At 45.6% G+C, this 19728-nt stretch overlaps 1 protein-coding gene across 2 annotated transcripts in view; it reads left to right on the top strand.

Annotated features, from left to right (window-relative positions):
• The first annotated feature begins 910 nt into the window (after nt 1–910).
• CORIN (corin, serine peptidase) overlaps nt 911–19728 on the top strand; it is a 222320-nt gene continuing 203502 nt past the window's right edge. Inside the window, exon 1 of one of the 2 annotated variants that reach the window (XM_084760392.1) lies at nt 911–1715. In XM_084760392.1, coding sequence (XP_084616518.1) covers nt 1647–1715 — 69 coding nt within the window. In that variant the 5' untranslated portion in view covers nt 911–1646. Of the gene's footprint in view, nt 1716–1810; nt 2205–19728 lie in introns of those variants that run through there. The other variant, XM_084760391.1, reaches the window with a different exon arrangement.

Here is a 19728-nt window from a genome sequence, read left to right as displayed (position 1 = left end):
TCAATCTAGCCGCTTCAGTTTCATAGTTCCCACGCCATCTCCACCAGGGGGCAGAACGAGGAAAAGAAATTGACTTCAGGATGGGTGTACATCTGCCCAGTGTTCCATTCACAGACTGAATGACTCAGATTCTCAAGGTGGAGCTGGCAAATATATCTCCAGGCCTGGGCTCCCAGGTGGGGGCATGGGGGTGTGGTGTCTAACGAGGCAGTGTTTTGGAACTCAGTTACAAAATGCCACCACCCCTGGAGAACGCCAGGTCAACTGCCTGCTGCCTAGATAACCTTAAGCTGGTTCCTCCAGCTGCTTCTCAGCTCTGAGTTAAAGAGGGTGACTGTAAAGTGCTCAGTGCAGAGCCTGCCATGCTAGAACGTGGGGTTTGTGAATTATGAAATATTTGGTAGATAATTGCATTCCTCACTGATGTTGGGATAACATGAAGTCGGTGTCCCGCCTCTTAAACTACATGTATGTGGTATTTCCCACACTGCACGTCTTGTCAAAAGCAAAATCTCCATTACCACTCACTCCCTTCTGGTTGTACATATGTATCTTTGTCCAGGCAGTGATGCTCAGGGACATGTCACATAATCCTCTGACTATGCGTGGCCTCCTCTAATGGAGACGAACTACAGTATAACCTCAAGTAATTGAAATTTTAAAAGTTTTGATTGGAATTGGATTAAAAAAGCAGGTGGATCTCTGTGAGATTGAGGCCAGCCTGGTCTACAAATCGAGTACAGGACAGCCAAGGCTACACAGAGAAACCCTGTGTCAAGAAATAAAAAGAAAAAAAGAAAAAAAAAAACCAAGACAACAAAAAGCAACAACCCCCTGCCCCAATGTCTAAGAAACCCCCCCCCCCTTTTTTTCCGCTAACTATTAAACTATTTTGGCCTTCTAGTGGCAATGCGCCCTTTGCAGTGAATTATCTCCACTACTTGCTGCCTTAGGAACTTAGGTCCCAGTGAGCAACAGGCATGGATTTGCTAGCCGGTGACTTCAGCCTGTGAGGTGCTCTTGGTAGGCTGGAGTTTTCCTGGTCCATGAATCCGGAGCGGCGACACGGTCTAGCAGAAGACATTTAAATTTTTCATAGTGCAAATACTGCCTGCCTTCAAAACCTTAAGTCTTTTCGAACACAGCAAACTTTGCACTGGATTGGCAGTGCCTCTGGGCAGTCATTTTGATCCTTGCCTGGCTAGATTCCGGTTTGGGGGAATGGGGTGTCCTACCCAAGATGTGATAAGGGGAGTTCGGAGGAGAACAGCCCTTTGCGTTGCAATTTTTAAAAACAAAGTTCTGGCCTTTGCTGCAACTGTCCCATAGTTTAAGGGTTTTGGTTTGTTTGTCCTGGTATGAAGGATAGGGGCCGCAGACTCTTGGCTTCCCATCTGCCTTAGAAGAATAACTTTTTTTGAAGGCAGGGGTGGGTATGGCGAAACTGTCATCAAGGGTTATGGGTAGGACCCAGAGACGTGAGTGAGGGGAGGGAGTGGTCTGCGGGTGGTGTCTGCCCAGCACACAAAATATGGGGCTCCCATCCCCTGAGTACAGCTTCACTCCGAGTGAGGAGAAAGATCCACAGTGCCTCTCCTAGAGATCCATAAAGCAGAGAAGAGCGACCAAGTGGATAGAGGAAAAAGATGTTCACGAAGCGGCCCTCCGCCCTTGCTCCGGAGGAGCGTGGTCGCGGAGCTGGCTCCCCAAAGAGGGTAAGATCCACACTTCGCGCTCCACCGGTACACAGGTCTCACGGCCTGAGTCCTGGTGACTTCTGTCAACCCTTTTCTCCCTGTCCCTTCCTCCCTCTATCCGGTGCCACCTCCTTCCTGTCCGTGGGTCAGTGAGCACGGACTTCTCAGTGGCTCGCTCAGTGCCCTGCAGCTGGTCCCCAGGCGGACTCCTGCGGCTTGGCGTCGGGGGCTTTGGCAGTCATGGGCAGGGTTTCCTTCAGCGTTCGAGTCAGCTCGGTGAGGAGAGCCCGCTGCTCTTGTTCCGGGCGCTGCTACCTCTCCTGCAGAGTACCTCCAGCCGACGCCCTCCACACACCGAGTGGGCTTTGCCCTGTGCGGGTTCCGGGGGAGGCTGCAGGTGAAGCCGTCGGACCCGGCCCCTCGGGAACCCGCGGCTTCCTCTCGGAGCCCACGTTCGAGGCGCCCAGCAACTGGAAGGATTGCGTCGGAGCCCCGCCTGCCCCAGACGTAAGCCTCCATCCGTGTTGCGCGCGCCTTGATTAGGTCCCATTTGCAGTAGGGTTCCCCAGTGAGGATCAATCAATGCCTCGGGATGTACCTAAGCGTTGGCACCACACAACAGAGTGCTGGGAACGCCTTGATCCTCTCCTTGGCAAACTTTCTCTCGGGCGGGTGCCGGCCCCGGGCGAGCTTTTGCGCTGCTACGGTTTGGGGCAAATTTCCCGCTGTCTTTCTTAGAAGGTGTTTATAGCCTTGTCGCTACCTCTACAGAGAAAGAGAAGGGCACTGCAAAGGGTCCTCCTGATCTGAGCCTCAGGAAACCCAACCTAAATTGCAGCCACCTTTGGCTGCGCAGTCATTAGATTCCTGGAATCTGCTGGTTACCACCAGGGTCCCAGCTGAGCAGAGGTGGGACAGGACCGGTCAGTGCCAGAAGGAAGGGAGGGCTTCGGGAGGAGGTGTGCTGTCGGTCTACTAGAACTCAGACTTCCATGCAGGCGCTCTAGGGCGGGAGGATGGCGGTGTGAGTTCAGTCTTTACTTGGCTTCCCATTTTGGAAACCAAGTTGGGGGTCTCAGTTTCTAGCTTCGCAGCACCCTACTCCCACCGAAACTCCCCAGAACTATGTGCTACTAAGAGGACTTATAGTACAAGTCTCCTGGGATCTCTAAGTCCACATCTGTGCTTTATAGTTATTTCACTTTGAAGATGTGAAGGAATGTACGGATGGACGCAGAAGTCCCCAAGAGAACATCAGAGTGCCACCGGAAAGGGAGGCAAGCCGGCACTCACTGCTACTTTTTGTTCAAGGACACATTTTGGCAGTTTTGAAGTTAAAAGTGCTGCAAACATTAATTTTGGCAAATCCTCCAAATAAACAGCAAAAACTAGGTTTCTGGGGTGGGGTGGGGTGGGGTGTATGTCAGTCACAATACCACCAACATTGGTTTCCTGATACCCACTAGTATTGTATGAGATAGCGCCCAGCTCAAAATCAGTTTCTAAAACGAGGGTTCTGGGGTTGACGTCTGCATAGGTGCTCAGTGGAGCAGTTAGGACTTTGGGGTCCTTCCTAGGACACCAAGCTTCTTCATTACCTAAATCTGAGGAAGCTATGCTGCTTTTGTAGGGGAGGGGCACATTCCAGAAAGTTCCACATGGGATAAGGTTACAATACAAATAAAAGCCCAAATTGTCCTTCCAGTGGGATAAGGAGAGTGATGAAACGCGTTATTAATCTCTTCAAGTAGATTTCCAAGAATTAGGTGTTTTATTTTGTTTGTTTTTTGTTTTTGTTTTTTGTTTTTGCTTTGACGCAGAATTGATTCCTCCATAAACTTTTGCACACAAGTGCAATTAGGCTTCGTGTAGTCTGGGCGATTAGCATCTCAGTTCGGGGCTGTAAGGCTCTAGGGAAGTGAGAGCCCTAGTTCCCAAAGCAGAGTGATTGCTCTCCCTCTCTCTCTCTCTCTCTCTCTCTCTCTCTCTCTCTCTCTCTCTCTCTCTCTCTCTCTCTCCCTCTCTCTCTCTGTGTTGGGGGGTGGTTTGAGCCTCACTGTAAGCTGGTCCCCCTGTAAAGCTCGCTGTTCCAGGAAGGTTTTGGTGCAGCCACTGGGGATTTTGAGGGGCCACTCTGGGATATCCAGAACAGAACACCATAAAAGCTGGTGGAGGACAGTGTTATCCTGCCTCTACAGAGCTGGCTTCAGGCTTGAAGAGGAATAAGGGACTCAGGTTTACTTACAGCCAATCCCTGCCCCCACCCCACACTCCTGGGACCATTTTCAAATAGACATTCTTTAAATAATTGCATGTTTGTGTGCAGAGCTAAGAAGGAAGCAGACCCAACGTTTAAGGCAAAAAGACATGCAAAGTGAAGGTTTAAAGGTTTTTGTTATCTGCTAGATATCCTTGGGCGTCCACAAGGCCTCTGAGCCTTTAACAGATGCAGCTTCTAAGGCCTGTTTCCTGTTTTTTTCCCTGACAGTGGAGGAACTCACATAGCCAGCAAGTGATAAAAGTCTGAAGAAACCATGAACTTGCCAGCCTGAGTGACCCCCTTCACTGCCAAGGAGAGAGGGAGACGGGAGGCTAGTGTCTCCCGAGAGGGGCAGAGTCACTGTCTTTTCTCTCTAATCATTATGCAACGTCCACACTGGGAATGATGTGCTGTTACTTCTGTCTTCTTCTCCTTACCCCAGTGTCCTTCAACACAAAGATGTCTCTCCTAGTGCTGTCACAGGGGGCCCCTGGGGACTAGGAAGAGCTGCAGCACCAACTGTTTGCTGAAAATGTCTAAGACAGGCAAGCATTGCTTACCTTGCCATCTCTGCGTTAATAAGATAATCAACAAGGCTGCTTTGATGCCCCACTTGTGCCATCATCTTCCCCAGTCAAATGGGAAACCATACCGACTGGCTTAAGAATGGTGACTGAAGTCACCCCTTTTAATCTTTTGTTTTGGGATAGGGACCAGTGTGGGACGCCATCCTTCCATGCTTTTGACATACCTCTAGAGAAGCTGAGCAACTTTTTTATACCTGATGGCCACCTGTATGATTTCATTGAGAAAATGTCTGTATGAATCTCTTACTTATTTTTACAATTGTGTTATTATTTTTCATGAACTTTTGCCACTGCGTTGTCGGTGTTCCCTATAAAGATAGCAACGGCTCATAAGATATTTGGCTTGTGAATATTTTCCCCATCACACATCTGATTTTTACTTTCCTGATCATTTCCTTTACAGTGCAGTGGGATCCTGCCGTAATCCCAACCGTTCTCTATTGCTTTGTGATCCATACTTTTGGCATCATATCCACGCACCCTAAAAGGAGAAATGTTTCTCATTTCCTGCAGGAGTTTTATGGTTCGATGTCTTATCCCTATACCTTTAATGTATTTCTATTTTTTTCTGTATAATGTTAGATAAAGGTCAAAATTTACTCTTCTGTAGTGGCTATCCAGGTTTTCCAACAATATATTGGGGACATTATCTTTTCCCTGTGGTGTATTCTTGGCACCTTTGTCAATGGTCAGGTGGCCATGTAGGTATGTACGTATGGGTTTACTTCTAGGCTTTACTATTGGCCCATAGGTCTGTTTTTATATGAGAACTAGATTGCTTTGATTGCTGCAGGCTCATAATATTATAATAACTGCTTAGATTATTTCAATGTAAATTAACCCATTAAAGAGACCGAAATGTTCACTCTCACTAGCAATGTGTCCTGTGCTCGGTAACCACATGTGGTCCTGACTGCTATGTGGACAGCAATGCTGGAAGGCCTCTTTATTACAGAATGGACATTTCCTCTTCCTCTCCTGGTAGTGAAAAGTTCTGCCTGGCACCTCCTGCTGCTTCCTTGCCTGCACGAGTTTGTGTTGCAGAATCACTTCTGGGGCTTTGAGGTCTTTTCTGTGCCTCCCGTGTTTGGTGACAGCCATAAATAAGGCAGCATGTGGATCCTTACCAGCTCCTTTTGAACTCCCCCTCTGGTCTCTGTCTTCACGTATAGATCACTTTCTCCACTGATGGTGACAGTTAAGGTGCTGTATCCCTGGCTTTGGCATGGGATCTGCTTCAACAGAGGGGCTTGGCCCCCACCAAGTATTCTCTTACTCAGATCAGTGTTCATAAGAATGAAGGCACTAGAATATCAAGTTTGACACTTGGCACAAAGTCCACTGAGGGTGCTGGGTCTGTGTAGGTTGAGAAAGACTACCCCACCTCACTCTGTTGAACCCTTCCAGAACGCATCTTCATTTGACAAACTCTGCATTTTGCTTCTTCCCCCCCTCCCCTTTGGATGATTTTCTCTCTCTTCCTATAGTAGAACGTCTGATTTCAAGGACAGAGATGTTTCATGTCTTTGTTTATTTTTAGATGAGTGCCTGGTATACAGTGGGTGCCTACTAGTTACTTCTGAATGGCTGAGGTAAATTTGGACCTAGTGAAAATTGAGAGGTGCTATGTTAGTTTCCAGTGGCGGGTATGATGACATGGAAACAACAGAAAAGTATGCGCTCGCAATTTTTGGGGCCACACATTTGAAACCAAAGTGTTGCTAGGGTCTTGGTTCCTTTGAAGAGTTTATGGGAGAATTCTCCCCCTGGACTTCCTAGCTTCCTCTGAACTGTCCTCAGAATTCCTTGGCTTTTTAGATGTGTCAGTTCAATCTCGGCCTACATTGTCAAGTACCCTTTTCCACATGTCTCTCCTATTGTTTTCAGGACACCTGTCACATTGGTTTGTCAGGTTATGCCAAGCCATCGTGATAGTATCTTTAACGTGTCTCCCTTTTTAAAAATTATTTTTTATTAATTCATTCATATTACATCTCAATAGTTATCCCATCTTTGTATCCTCCCATTCCTCCCTTCCTCCCACTTTCCCCCTACTCCTCTCCCCTGTGACTGTGACTGAGGGGGACCTCCCCCCCCTGCATATGCTCATAGGGTGTCAAGTCTCTTCGTGGTAGCCTGCTATCCTTCCTCTGAGTGTCACCAGGCCTCTCCATCAAGGGGACGTGGTCAACTATGGGGCACCAGAGTTCATGTGAAAGTCAGTCCCCACTCTACTCAACTGTGGAGAATGTCCTGTTCATTGGCTAGATCTGGGTAGGGGTTCGAAGTTTACTGCACGTATTGTCCTTAGCTGGTGCCATAATTTGAGCAGGACCCCTGGGCCCAGAACTGCCCATCATAATGTTCTTCTTGTAGGTTTCTAGGACCCAGAGGGTCCTTCTATTTCCCCATTCTCCCTCTTCTCTCACCTAAAGTCCCAATAGGAAGTCCTCCACTCTGTCCCACTTTCCTGATAAGTGAAGACTTTCATGGGACGTGCCCCTTGGGCTAGTGTCCAGATGTAAGTAAGTATATACCATGTGAGTCTTTCTGCTTCTGGGTTAACTCACTCATTGTGATCATTTCTAGTTCAATCCATTTGTCCTCAAATTTCGGAAATTCTTTGTTTTTAATAGCTGAGTAGTATTCCATAGTGTAAATGTACCACAGTTTCTTTATCCATTCTTCTGAGGGACACTTAGGCTATTATGTATAAGGCTGCTATGAACATGGTTGAGCATATGTCCTTGTTGTGTGCTGGAGCACCTTCTGGGTATATTCCAAGGAGTGGAATAGCTGGGTCTTGAGGAGGCCCTATTCCCAGTTTTCTGAGATAGCTCCAGATAGATTTCCAAAGTGGTTGTACTAGTTTGCATTCTCACCAGCAATGAAGGAGTGTCCTCTTTCTCTGCATCCTCACCAGCATGTGGTATCACTTGAATTTTTGATCTTAGCCATTCTGATGGGTGTAAGATGGAATCTCAGAGTTGTTTTGATTTGCATTTCGCTGATGACTAAAGACGCTGAGCATTTCTTTAAGTGTTTCTCAGTTTCTCGATATTCCTCTGTTAAGAATTCTCTAATTAGTTCTGAGCCCCATTTCATAATTGGGTTATTTGGTTTGGTGGTGTTTAATTTCTTGAGTTCTTTATATATTTTGGATATTAGACCTTTGTCTGATGAAGGGTTGGTAAAGATCTTCTCCCAGTCTGGAGGCTGTTGCTTTGTTCTCTTGACAGTGTCTCCTGCCTTACAGAAGCTTCTCAGCCTCATGAGGTCCAATTTATTAATTGTTGACCTTAAGGCCTGGGCTGTTGGTGTTCTGTTTAGGAAGTTGTCTCCTGTGCCAATGTGTTCCAGGCTCTTCCCCACTTTTTCTTCTAACCGATTTAGTGTCTCTGATTTTTGTTGAGGTCTTTAATCCACTTGGACTTGAGTTTGGTACATGGTGACAAATATGGGTCTAATTGCATTTTTCTACATGTAGACATCCAGTGGACCAGCACCATTTGTTGGAGATGCTATCTTTTTTTCCATTGAATAGATTTGGCTTCTTTGTCAAAAATCAAGTGACTATATGTGTGTGGATTCATTTCTGGGTCTTCAATTAGATTCCATTGATCAACTCACCTATTGCTGTGCTAGTACCATGCTATTTTAATTACTATTGCTCTATAGTACAGCTTGAGATAGGGTATGGAGATTTGTCCTGAGGATCTTTTATTGTATAAGATTGTTTTAGCTATTCTGGGTTTTTTGTTTTTTCATATGAAGTTGAAAATTGAACTTTCAATGTCTTTAAAAAATTATGTACGTATTTTGATAGGGATTGCATTGAATCTGTAAATTGCTTTTGGTAAGATGGCCATTTTTACTATGTTAATTCTCTCAATCCACGAACAAGGTAAATCCCTCCGTCTCCTCAAGTCCTTTTCAGTCTCCTTCTTCAGGGACTTAAAGTTTTTTTTTTTCAAACAAGTCCTTCATTTGCTTGGTTAGAGTAACTCCAAGATATTTTATATTGCTTGTGGCTAATGTGAAGGGTGTAGATTTCCTACTTTCTTCCTCTGTATGATTGTTATTTGTATATATTAAGGCTACTGACTTTTTAAAGTTAATTTTGTATCCAGCCAATTTGCTGAATGTGTTTATCATCTGTAGAAGTCCTCTGGTGGAATTTTGTTGGTCTCTTATGTTCACTATCACATCATCTGCAAATAGGGATAATTTGATTTCTTCCTTTCCCATTTCAATCCCCTTGATCTCTTTGTGTTGTCTTATTGCTCTGGCTAGAACTTCAAGGACTATATTGAAGAGATATGGAGAGAGTGGGCAGCCTTGTCTGGTCCCCAATTTTAGAGGAATTTCCTTGAGTGTCTCTCTATTTAATTTGATGTTGGCTATTGGCTTGCTGTATATGCCTTCATTATGTTTAGGAATGTGCCTTGTACCCCCAATCTTTCCAACATTTTAAACATGAATGGGTGTTGGATTTTGTCAAATACTTTTTCTGCAACTAAGGAGATGATCATGTGGTTTTTTTCCTTTTAGCTTGTTTATATGGTGGATTACATTGATGGATTTCCATATATTAAACCGTCCCTGCATGCCTGGAATGAAGTCTATCTGGTTATGATGAATGATATCTTTGATATGTTCTTGTATTCATTTTGTGAGTTTTTTATTGAGTATCTTTGTGTTTATGTTCATAAAGGAATTTGGTCTCAAGTTCTCCTTTTTTGTTGGATCTTTGTGAGGTTTAGGTATCAACGTGACTGTGGCCTCATAGAAAGAATTTGGTAATGTTCCATCCATTTCTATCTTTTGGAGTAGCTTGAAGAGTATCAGTATTAGCTCCTCTTTGAAGGTCTGGTAGAATTCTGCACTGAAACCATCTGGCCCTGGGCTTTTTTTGGTTGGGAAACTATCAATGGTTGCTTCTATTTCTATAGGAGAAATGGGACTATTTAATTTGTTTATCTGATCTTGATTCAATTTTGGCAAATGGAATTGATCAAGAAAATTGTCCATTTCCCTTAGATTTTCAAATTTTGTGGCATATATGCCTTTAAAGTAGGATCTTATGATTCTTTGTATTACTTCAGTGTCTGTTGTTATGTCTCCCTTTTCATTTCTGATTCTGTTGATTTGTATAGTGTATCTCTGCCTTTTAGTTAGTTTGGCTAACAGTTTGTCTATCTTGTTGATTTTCTCAAAGAACCAGCTCCTGGTTTTGTTGATTCTTTGAGTTGTTTTCTTTGTTTCTAATTTATTGATTTCAGCCCTGAGTTTGATTACTTCCAGACGTCTACTCCTCTTGGGTGTTTCTGCTTCTTTTTTTCCTAGGGCTTCCAGATGTGCTGTTAAGTTGCTTATGTGGGATATTTCCAATTTCTTTTTAAAGGCATTTAGTGCTATGAATTTTCCTCTTAGCACTACTTTCAATGTGTCCCACAAAGTTGGGTATGTTGTTCCTTCATTTTCATTGAATTTCAGGAAGTCCTTTATTTCTTCCTTTATTTCTTTCCTGACCCTGATGTCATTAAGTAGAAAGTTGTTTAGTTTCCATGTGTGAGTAGGCTTTTTGTTATTTCTGTTGTTGTTGAAGTCCAGCCTTAGATCATGGTGATCTGATAGGATACAAGGTATTATTTCAGTCTTCTTGTATCTGTTGAGGCTTTCTTTGTGTGATCAGTTTTGGAGAAGGTTCCATGGGGTGCTGAGAAAATATAGTTTAGATCCATTTGATTCATGACCTTGGTTAGTGATGTTATTTTTCGGCTTAGTTTCTGTTTCAATGACGTATCCTTCAGTGAAAGTGGGGTGTTGAAGTCTCCCACTATTACTGTGTGGGGATCAATGAGTGGTTTAAGCTTTGTTAATAGTTCTTTTACAAATGTGGGTGCCCTTGTATTTGGAGCATAGATGTTCAGAATTGTGATGTCATCTTGGTTGATTTTATTCTTGATGAGTATGAAGTGTCCTTCCTCATCCCTTTTGATTAGTTTTGATTGACAGTTATTAGAATGGCTACATCAGCTTGCTTCTTGTGACTATTAGCTTGGAATATTTTTCCCAGCCTTTTACCCCGAGGTGATGTCTGTCCTTGTGGGTGAGATGTGTTTCTTGAATGCAGAAGAATGTTGGGGTCTTGTTTATGCATCCACTCAGTTAGTTTGTGTTTTTTTTATTGGATAATTGAGACCATTGATGTTGAGAGATATTAATGACCAGTGACTGTTAAGTCCTTTTATTTTGATGTTTGTTACAGTCGAGAATTTGTGAGGTTGTGATTTTGCGATGGTGTAGTTATCAATTTCCTGTGTAGTTTTGGTTGTAATTCATCCCTTTGAAGTGGAGTTTTCCTTCTAGTAACTTCTGTAAAGCTAGATTTGTGAATAGGTACTGTTTGAATTTGTTTCTGTCATGGAATATTTTCTTTTCTCCATCAATGGTTATTGATAGTTTCACTGGGTATAGTAGTCTAGTCTGGCATCTGTGGTCTCTTATGGTTTGCAGGACCTCTGTCCAGGCCCTTCTGGCTTTCATGGTCTCAGCTGAGAAGTCGGGTGTAATTCTGATAGGTTTGTCATCATATATTACTCTGCCTTTTTCTCTTGCCATTTGTAATATTTTTCTTTGCTCTGTATATTTTGTGTTTTTATTATTATGTGATGGGAAGATTTTCTTTTCTGGTCTATTATATTTGGTGTTCTGTAGGCCTCTTGTATGTTCATATTCATCTCCTACAGATTGGGAAATTTTTCTTGTATGATTTTGTTGAAGATATTTTCTGGGCCATGGGGTTGGGCGTCTTCTTTTTCCTCAATGCCTATTATTCTCAGGTTTTGTCTTTTTATGGTGTCCTTGATTTCTTGGATATTCTGTGTCAGGAACTTTTCAGATTTAGCATTTTTTTGATGGTTATTTTAAGTTCTATGATTGTATCTTCAAGTCCTGTAATTCGTTCCTCCATTTCTTGGATTTGGTTAGAGAAAGTCATCTCTTTGTTGGTAGCTTTCTTCTCTAAGGCCTCTCAGTCACATTTTTCTTCTGTGTTCCTTTATCATAGATTCCATTTTCAACTTCAGATCTTGAAGTGTTTTATTGATTTCCTTCATCTGTCTGTTTGTATTTTCCTGAAATTCTTCCAGTGCCTCTCTATATGTCTCTTATGTCTTCAACCGGCTTGGTTGGATCCTCTTGCAATTGTTTACAGATTTTATTCATTTCTTCCATTATCATCTTCCTTACTAAGGAATTGGGTCATTTTCTTGTATTTCAATTGTGTTTGGGTTCTCAGGGTTGTTTTCTTTGGGATAGCTGGGATCAGGAGATGCTGAGCTGTTTTGGTTTTTGTTTGCGTTCTTATGCTGTCTTTTAGTCATTTTGCTGTTTCTGTTGATGGGGTATGGTTTCTGGTGTCCTTCACTGGTTGTTGAGAGTGGATAATTGGTGAATGATTATAGTTCGTGTGCTCTTGCCTGTGGGGATCAGGAAGTTTTCCCCCTGGAACAGGCAGGTGACCTAGTTTCCACTCCTGGAGACTTTGCTCTACACCTTGGGCTCCAGGCTGGGTCAGCAGAGGTATGCTTCTGACTGGTCCCTTTCACATTAGTGCTGCAATTCAGGCCAGCTGTTATGGGGTCTCAGATCGAGGCTTGCAAGCTCTGGCTGGGCAAGTTGCTCCCACTTGCCTGCACTTCCCACGGTCCTGTAGTCAAGACCTTACCTGGTTCAGACCCACTGAGCTATGGGTGCCTTTTAGACCAACATATAGACACCTCAAGGGTGTCCAGCCTTTCCTGAGAGCATGGGAGAGCCTTCTGGGGCTGTGTGAAGTGTCCAAGCTGTGTTCTAACTGTTCAGATCTGCAGGCTCAGTACCCTGATTCCAGCTCCAATTTGGGTCTGTTCCGCCCTGTGAACTACTTGCGCTCTCACTAAGCTAGGTAGACCCAGCTGCGTGGGAGATCCTGCCAAGGCTGTGTGAAGTGTCCAAGCTGGGTTCTAACTACTTGGGTCTGCAGGGTCTGTTCCCTGTGCCCGGCTCCAATCTGGGCCCATTCGGCCCCACAGGCTGCGTGCCGCTCTCTCTGAGCTAGGTGAACCCAGCTGCTCAGTACCCTGTGTTCAGCTCCAACTTGTGCCCTATCCACCCCACAGGCTGTGTGTGCTAGTTGGACCCAATTGCCTGTGTTTCCATGCGGTGCGGGGTCCTCGGCAAATTTGCGTGGGCGGGTGGGTAGGGCCAAGGGCAGCTTCCCCTGTTTCCCTGTGACTTCCACAGGCCAGGGCCTCCGGCACCGACCCACACACTGAATTCGGGATTTATCTGCCGGCTGCAGCCTTCAGGTGGGTTCTGTTCGGGCATCTAGAGATTGGGTTTAGGACCTCCGTGGTCTGTTGCTTGACCAGGGCCAGGCCCGTCGGTGGTCTGTGCTGTGCGGGACGCCACTCACCTAAAGTTCTCGAGATTTAGCAGTCTGTGGCTCCATTCAAGTCCCTGGTCTCCATGCAGTAGATCAGATACAGTGCTTGCTGGGCGCTGCCATCTTGGAACCTGTGTCTCCCTTTGCTATTCCCTAAAAGTTTGTTCTACTACTGCTTGGGCAGATACACTTTAGCGTAAGTAATGCACATAAGGTTTATTGTTCTTGCAGACATACAGTCACTACCGGCTGGGAGATGATGCTCTGCTAATGGGAGCTTTCTACCTGGGTGGGAAGCTCTGGGCATTGAGTTTCAGAGCCAACAGCCCATTCTCAGGTTGTTACCTCCCCAGCATTTTCTCTCGTCTTCACGAAAAGAGACCCATGATGCCTTCGGGCACTGACTGCTCTGTTGGTCTTATTCCTAACATTTGCTGAGCTCTGTTGAAGAAATGTCTTGTGCCTGTAAACTTTGTCTTTCATCCTACAAACAGTTGCCCTATCAGTTCTCCCGTGGGACATTTCTTTATGTCCAGCACCTAAGAGGTGGTGTTGACCAGTGCAAGCCCATTCCTGATTATGCTGGCAGAAAACCTAGAGACGTCCTGCAGTAGACCCGTGCCACCATTCAGTAGTGGTGCTGATGCTGTGAAAAGCTCAAGGCCATGTATATGGAGAAGGGATGATAGAGAGCCACTAGGCTGACTTAGAAAGGGGGCTGAAAATAAAGGGGTGCATTATAAATGGCATCTTGGTGGCACCCATGCATTTGCTTAGCTCAGGGACCCTTTAGATCAATGGTATTTGAGGAGTTCTTCCTGTTTCCAGTAGCAGAGAGGGGAGCTGAGAAAAAAATCCTCCTGCCACCACAGAATATAAATCTCTCTGAAAGCACGGAGCTGTCATTTAACTAGTCACCCTACAGACTATTAGAGAAGATACTATCAGAAGGCTTTTGTTTGCTTTTACTTGTTGAAACAGGGTCTTGTGTAGCCCAGGCTGGACTCAAAGCCTTGCATTTCTGATCCTCCTGCCCTACCTCCCAAGTGCTAGGATTATAGGCATATGCCACTATGCCTAGTCTGACAACATCAGAAACACTTTGAGGCGCCATGGTGTCCTAAATGGTGAAAGATCTCTTTGTGAGTAGTTTGGTGTGACTTTCTTCAGTTAGGGCAACACAGCTCCCCAGGGTATGGAAGCCAGGTGCTAGATCTTTGAAGAATTCTTGGGTACAGCTTGGCATGGAGAGGAATAGATTCTCCTATCCAGTTGACAAGAGCGTAGGTGCTGGAAATGGAACTAGATACTGTAGCCTCTATTGATGAACAAAATAAAGTTTTGTGCACTTGGGAAGCACAACTTCTAACCAACTAATCAACTGTGCTACAGTAGTACAGGGAAGAGAAACCTGGGTGTGGATCCTACGTCAACCTGCCTGGCCCAGTGACCTGAGTGAGCACAAGGTGACAGGGAGCATTCTGCTCTAGGCTTTATGACCCAGATGTCTTTTGTGCACTGGTCTTAGATCGGGTGTTAATGATCCTCTTTCAACTGTGTAGTTGGAGCCAATGAGCTAATTAGGTACGCCACTGGGCAGCCTATTCTGCCCCTGGAGAAACTGACCACGTGGAATCCAATGATGGAGACTATATTGCTCTCCTTTGCTGAGGATTTTGAAGGCTTATCTCAATGGTACCTTTGCCACCTTTGTCTGTTCCAGAGCCTCATCCTGCAGGCAGGCAGGCAGGCAGGCACACACGCAGGCACACACGCAGGCAGGCAGGCAGGCGGGTGGGCGGGTGGGCAGGCAGGCAGGCAGGCAGACAGGCAGGCATGCAGGCAGGCAAGCACGCAGGCAGGCAGGCAGGCATGCGGGCAGACGCCTTGCTTCTGGGGTGCGGCTTGGAAGCCAGTCTGACAATGGCTTATTTAATAGTTCTTTTGTTTTTAAGACAATTTTGTCTAAGTCAAGTGAGGTCAGAAATGGGAGTTCAGCACGAAATGTATGCAGGACTTTGCTGACCTTTTTTTGGTCCTGATTTTCTCGTGTGTGACTGGGCCCTGTTTCCTGTGTGGCAGAGCTGTATTTAATGTGGTGGTGAGAAATGAGCCCTTCACTCTCTTCTCCTGCTTTGGCCCTTGTGACAGCTGATGAGCAGGCCTGCTCTTTCCTCCTGACACCAGATGTAGGGTCTTTTTTTTTTTTTTTTTTTATAATGCTGCTTCTCCAGCTGACTTCCTGACACCAACTCAGTGGCAACAATTCAACTCAATTCTGACAGTCTACCTGGAGTTAAAGGGCTTGTCCCTCTATGCTGGTAGCAGGTCCCCAGCCTCCTGACTTTTGACTGATGAGCCAGCCACCAGGGAGACCCCACACCCACTCTTCAGGTGCCATCGATGACTTGGCAGATTGACTCACAGAGCTCAGGAAGACATTTTCCTTAAAAGTTACTGATTTATGATCAAGGGTGCAAATGGACAGCCAGGAGAAGAAGCACAGTAGGGTTTGGGTGTATCCCCATGACATGTGGATTCATTGGCAAACCAGCTCAGAAAACTCTAAATTCCAACATCCTAGGCCTTTTAAGGAAGCTTAATCACACAGGCACAAGTGATGGTTAATTGAATTTCCAGTGCCCCCTTTGGGGAAGGGGACTGGAAACCACTAGTTTCTAACCAAGGTCTGGTCTTTCTGGCAGTCTGGTCCATACTGGAGCTATTTAGCGGTCCATCAGGAATCCAGAATCACCTCATTAGAACAAGAGGTGTCCTTATCCCGCCTGTCACTCAGGAAACTCCAAGGGAGGATTCAGGAACTCTGTGGGAAGGGGGCGTGAGGAGTGCTGCAGCAGAGCGGCTTGGACAAGAGGCGTTCTCCTCCGTTCCCCTCTCCCCCCCCCAACCCCCCACCTTCCTCTTTTGCGGCCAGTGTTTCCCAGTGCTTATTACCCTGAACCTCAGCCAAACGCAAAATTGCCTGTTCAGCACCCAGAAAACACCAATCAGAGCAAACTTGGCAGGCAGCTTCGACTGTTATAGTTCTGAGGGTCCCTGCTTACGCTACAGGTCAGAACTGAAACTAAGCCTGGGTGTGCAGCTTCGGGTGGTAGGAGGAAGGGAAATGGGGCAATTACAGAAACAGAGTCTGCCAGAATCAAGTTGGGAGACACGTGTGCTCCAGGGTACCACTGAGGAAGAACTTGGTACCAGAGAAAACGCCCCTCCTTAGATGTCTGTGCGTTTCAAGTTACGAAATAGGAAAGAACAAACAAAATGTGTTCAGAACAGCAAAGGAGCCAAATTATCAGCTAACAAAGGGGGATTCTGGGGTCCCTGAAATTTAGGAAGGTTGGATATTTTTAAAAAATTGCTAGGCAGAGGAAGCCTAATTAGCTATGCCATTCAACCTGAGCAGGGACACCCCCTCCTCCCCCCCCCGCCCCCCTCCCCCCCCCGTGCCCCCGCAAGTCAGTCTCTGGGTGCAGGGACCATAGAGAGCATTCAAGCCTCCTTCCTTCTTCTCCTACTAACTTGGATCCCTCTAAAAATTTCCTTTCCTGATAAAGGATACTTCTCTCAAGGACTTGTGGAATGAGGGCTCCCTGAGACTTCCTTGCTGATATTTTATCAAATGGTGTACTTAGCTGTGTGTGTCCTAAAACAATATCCCTCTTGATAAGAAACATGGGTGCTGGGGAGTCAGTTGTTCTCTCAGAGAAGATTAGGAGAAGAAATGTTGCTTTTGAAAGTCAAGTCTCTCCCATGAGTAAGACAAAAACAAAAGCAAGCGGAAGTAACGGTGGGCTCTGTCCAGGAGAAACACAGTAGCCACAGATATGGTCTATTGTGCTCTCATCAGAACCAGATGAACTGAAATTTAGTAGTTATTTTCTTTGGCTCAAGATATCCAACATTTTATAGTTTTAGTGTGTAGCAAATATAACTATGAATAATAATAGTGGAGGAAGAGAGGGAACAAGGTAAGAGAGGAAGCACAGACAGAAATGAAGGTGGACAGCAGACTTGGGGAAAGAGGCAGAGGTGGGTGGCAGAGGGGCCAAAGAAGACAGAAAGTCTGCAGAGAAAAAAGAAACAGTGGGCAGGGACATCTCTGTGACAAGCTGGAAACCTAAGTCAGGGTAGACCAGTGGGAGGATATGAGGGGGACTCTAGCTGAGGCTCCTAGCAGCAGGGGTTACTGAGAAGGACACCAAGACTCCTAGTGGAGGGAACACAAACCCACCACAAAAACTTCAACCCAAAATCCACTCTACCTACAAGATGTCCAGGGCTATAGATAGAGCAGATAGAGCGAAAATTGAAAGAATGTCCAACCAATGCCTGGTCCAACCCAAGACCCACTCTTGGGTCCAACCCAAGAGCCAGCCTTTGACACTATTAAAGATACTCAGCTATGCTTGCAGACAGGAGCCTAGCAGAGTTGTTCTCCGAGAGACTCAACCCAACAGCATATGCCAAACGCTGGGCGAAATGTAGGCAGTCTTGTGGAAAAGTGAGAAGGAGAAAGGACCTGGAGGTGTCAGGAGCTCCACAAGAAGGCAACTGAACCAAGTAGTCAAGACCCAGAGGGGCGTGTGGAGACTGAAGCACCAACCAAGGACCATGCCGGGGCTGGACCTAGGCCCCCTAGACAGATGTAGCCAATGGGCAGCTCAGGCTTCATGTGGGACCTCTAGTAAGGGGGACAGGGGCTGGCTCTGACACCAGTAGACTCTGTTGCCTACTTTGCAGTCACTTCCCCCTCATGGGACTACCTTGCCAGGCCACAGGGGAAGAGGGTATGCTCAGTCCTGATGTAATGTGATGAGCTGGGGTGGATGGGAAGGGGGGGCTTCCTTTTTCTGATGAATGGGGGGAGGATAGGGGAAGAGGGAGGGAGAGTGGGACTGGGAGGAGAGGAAGGAGAAGACTGAGACCAGGGTGTAAAGTCAATGAATGAATTGAATAAATAACTAATAAAAATATTTTACTTTGCTTTTCTTGTAACAAACCCTTATGCTTCATAATTCTTCAGTCTAGTGTAAATTCAAACAGTCAACATTTCAAGTTCTCGGTGAACATGGCTGGTGTGTATCTCATTGAGTCATACAAAGCCACCTAGTGGCTGTTGACATCACCGAGGACCCGTTAATGCACCTTGCATGGAAAAGGAAGGCTCCGGGTCTGGTTAAGTGGATAAATTTGAGAAGTCAGCCCATCCTGGGGCTGAAGACCTCGGGTCAGGCCTGCTACACGGTAATATGATTGCAGATGTAGGTGGGGGAAGTTGCCCTTTGAACTTTTTGTTTTGTTTTGTTTTGTTTTGTTTTGTTTCAAGACAGGGTTTCTCTGTGTAGCCTTGGCTGTCCTGGACTCACTCTGTAGACCAGGCTGGCCTTGAACTCACAGTGATCAGCCTGCCACTGCCTCCTGAGTGCTGGGATTAAAGGTGTGCGCTGCCACCACCACCCGGCTTGGATGTTGTGCTTTGAAGATGCTAGAGGGGACCGCAAGCTGAGCAATGCAGGCTGCCAGTGTAGCTTGAAAGGACAGGCGACAGTCTGCTCTCAGTGCCTGCCATGGGAGTGGCCTCCAGGATGCCTTGATTTATTCCAAGGAGGCTCATTTCAGGCTTCTGCCTCCAGAAGGAAAGAGGACACTGCTTTACCTCGTCAAGCCTGTGGTTATTTGAAGCCATGGGATAGGAAACTAATACATCACTAGTATATTACTGCTAGCATCCTTCCCAGGTCATCTCAAAGTGTGTCCCCTGAACTGCTTCACCTGGGCTTGAGTTGCCTGTCTGTGCTCCTTCAGCCCCCAGGCTGGAGTCTGCTTCTCCTTACATTCAATGGGAGCCTTTGAGGGCAAAACTCAGTTGATATCTTAAGAGTTTTTTCATAGTGAGTTACAGTATATAACAGAAAGAAATAGAAGTTGGGAAAAGCTATCAGCTCTCTTGACTATTTGCTTAACTGGGGAGATAAAGCTAAAAGTATTTTTAAAATTGAGTGTGTTTTTATTGTATGAGTGAGTAGACGTATATGTTGGGGAGTGTGTGAGTGTATGTGTGTGCACGTGTAGATGAGGCAGCCACAAGTCAATTTCAGTTGCCTTCCTTATTTGCTCTGGCTCAGCTCCTCTTGTCTCCACCCCAGAGCTGGGGTTAAAGATAACCCCAGCTTTTACAAGGTCTTGCGGTGGGGGGGGGCATAGGGGGGGCTCAAACTCAGGTCCTCATCTTGCCTGGCCAGGACTATGCTGACAGCCACTTCCCTAGTTCCTAAAAAGTATTTTTTAAATTTAATTTAATTAAATTTTTATTTTTTAAATTTAATTTTATTAATTTATTCAGATTACAACTCAATTGTTATCCTATCACTTGTATCCTCCCATTTCTCCCTCCTTCCCGCTTTTACCCTATTTCCCCTAAAAAGTATTTTAAAACTAAAGTCCATTAATTAAAACACACACACACACACACACACACACACACACACACACACACACAGACACACAGAGTACTGCTCTGTGATTCGGTAAGTTTAGAGTGTTCGTCTATGAATGTTACAAAAGTGCTTACGGGCTATGATCCAGATGGCTTTGTTTCCCTGGCTCTGTTGGACTCTCTGTTGGTTTCTAGTTTGGTCTGTCTAGAACAAAGCTCAAAATCCATAGCCCATCAAGTCCAGGTGCCACTGAATATCTGACCTTCGGGAGAAGCTCAGAAGGAGACATGCAGTGGCC

The sequence above is a fragment of the Acomys minous genome, assembly GCF_964271855.1.
Source record: "Acomys minous genome assembly, chromosome: 15".
Taxonomy (NCBI): domain Eukaryota; kingdom Metazoa; phylum Chordata; class Mammalia; order Rodentia; family Muridae; genus Acomys; species Acomys minous.
Note: the sequence above shows the minus strand (reverse complement) of the source record. Positions and strands in the feature narration are given on the sequence as shown.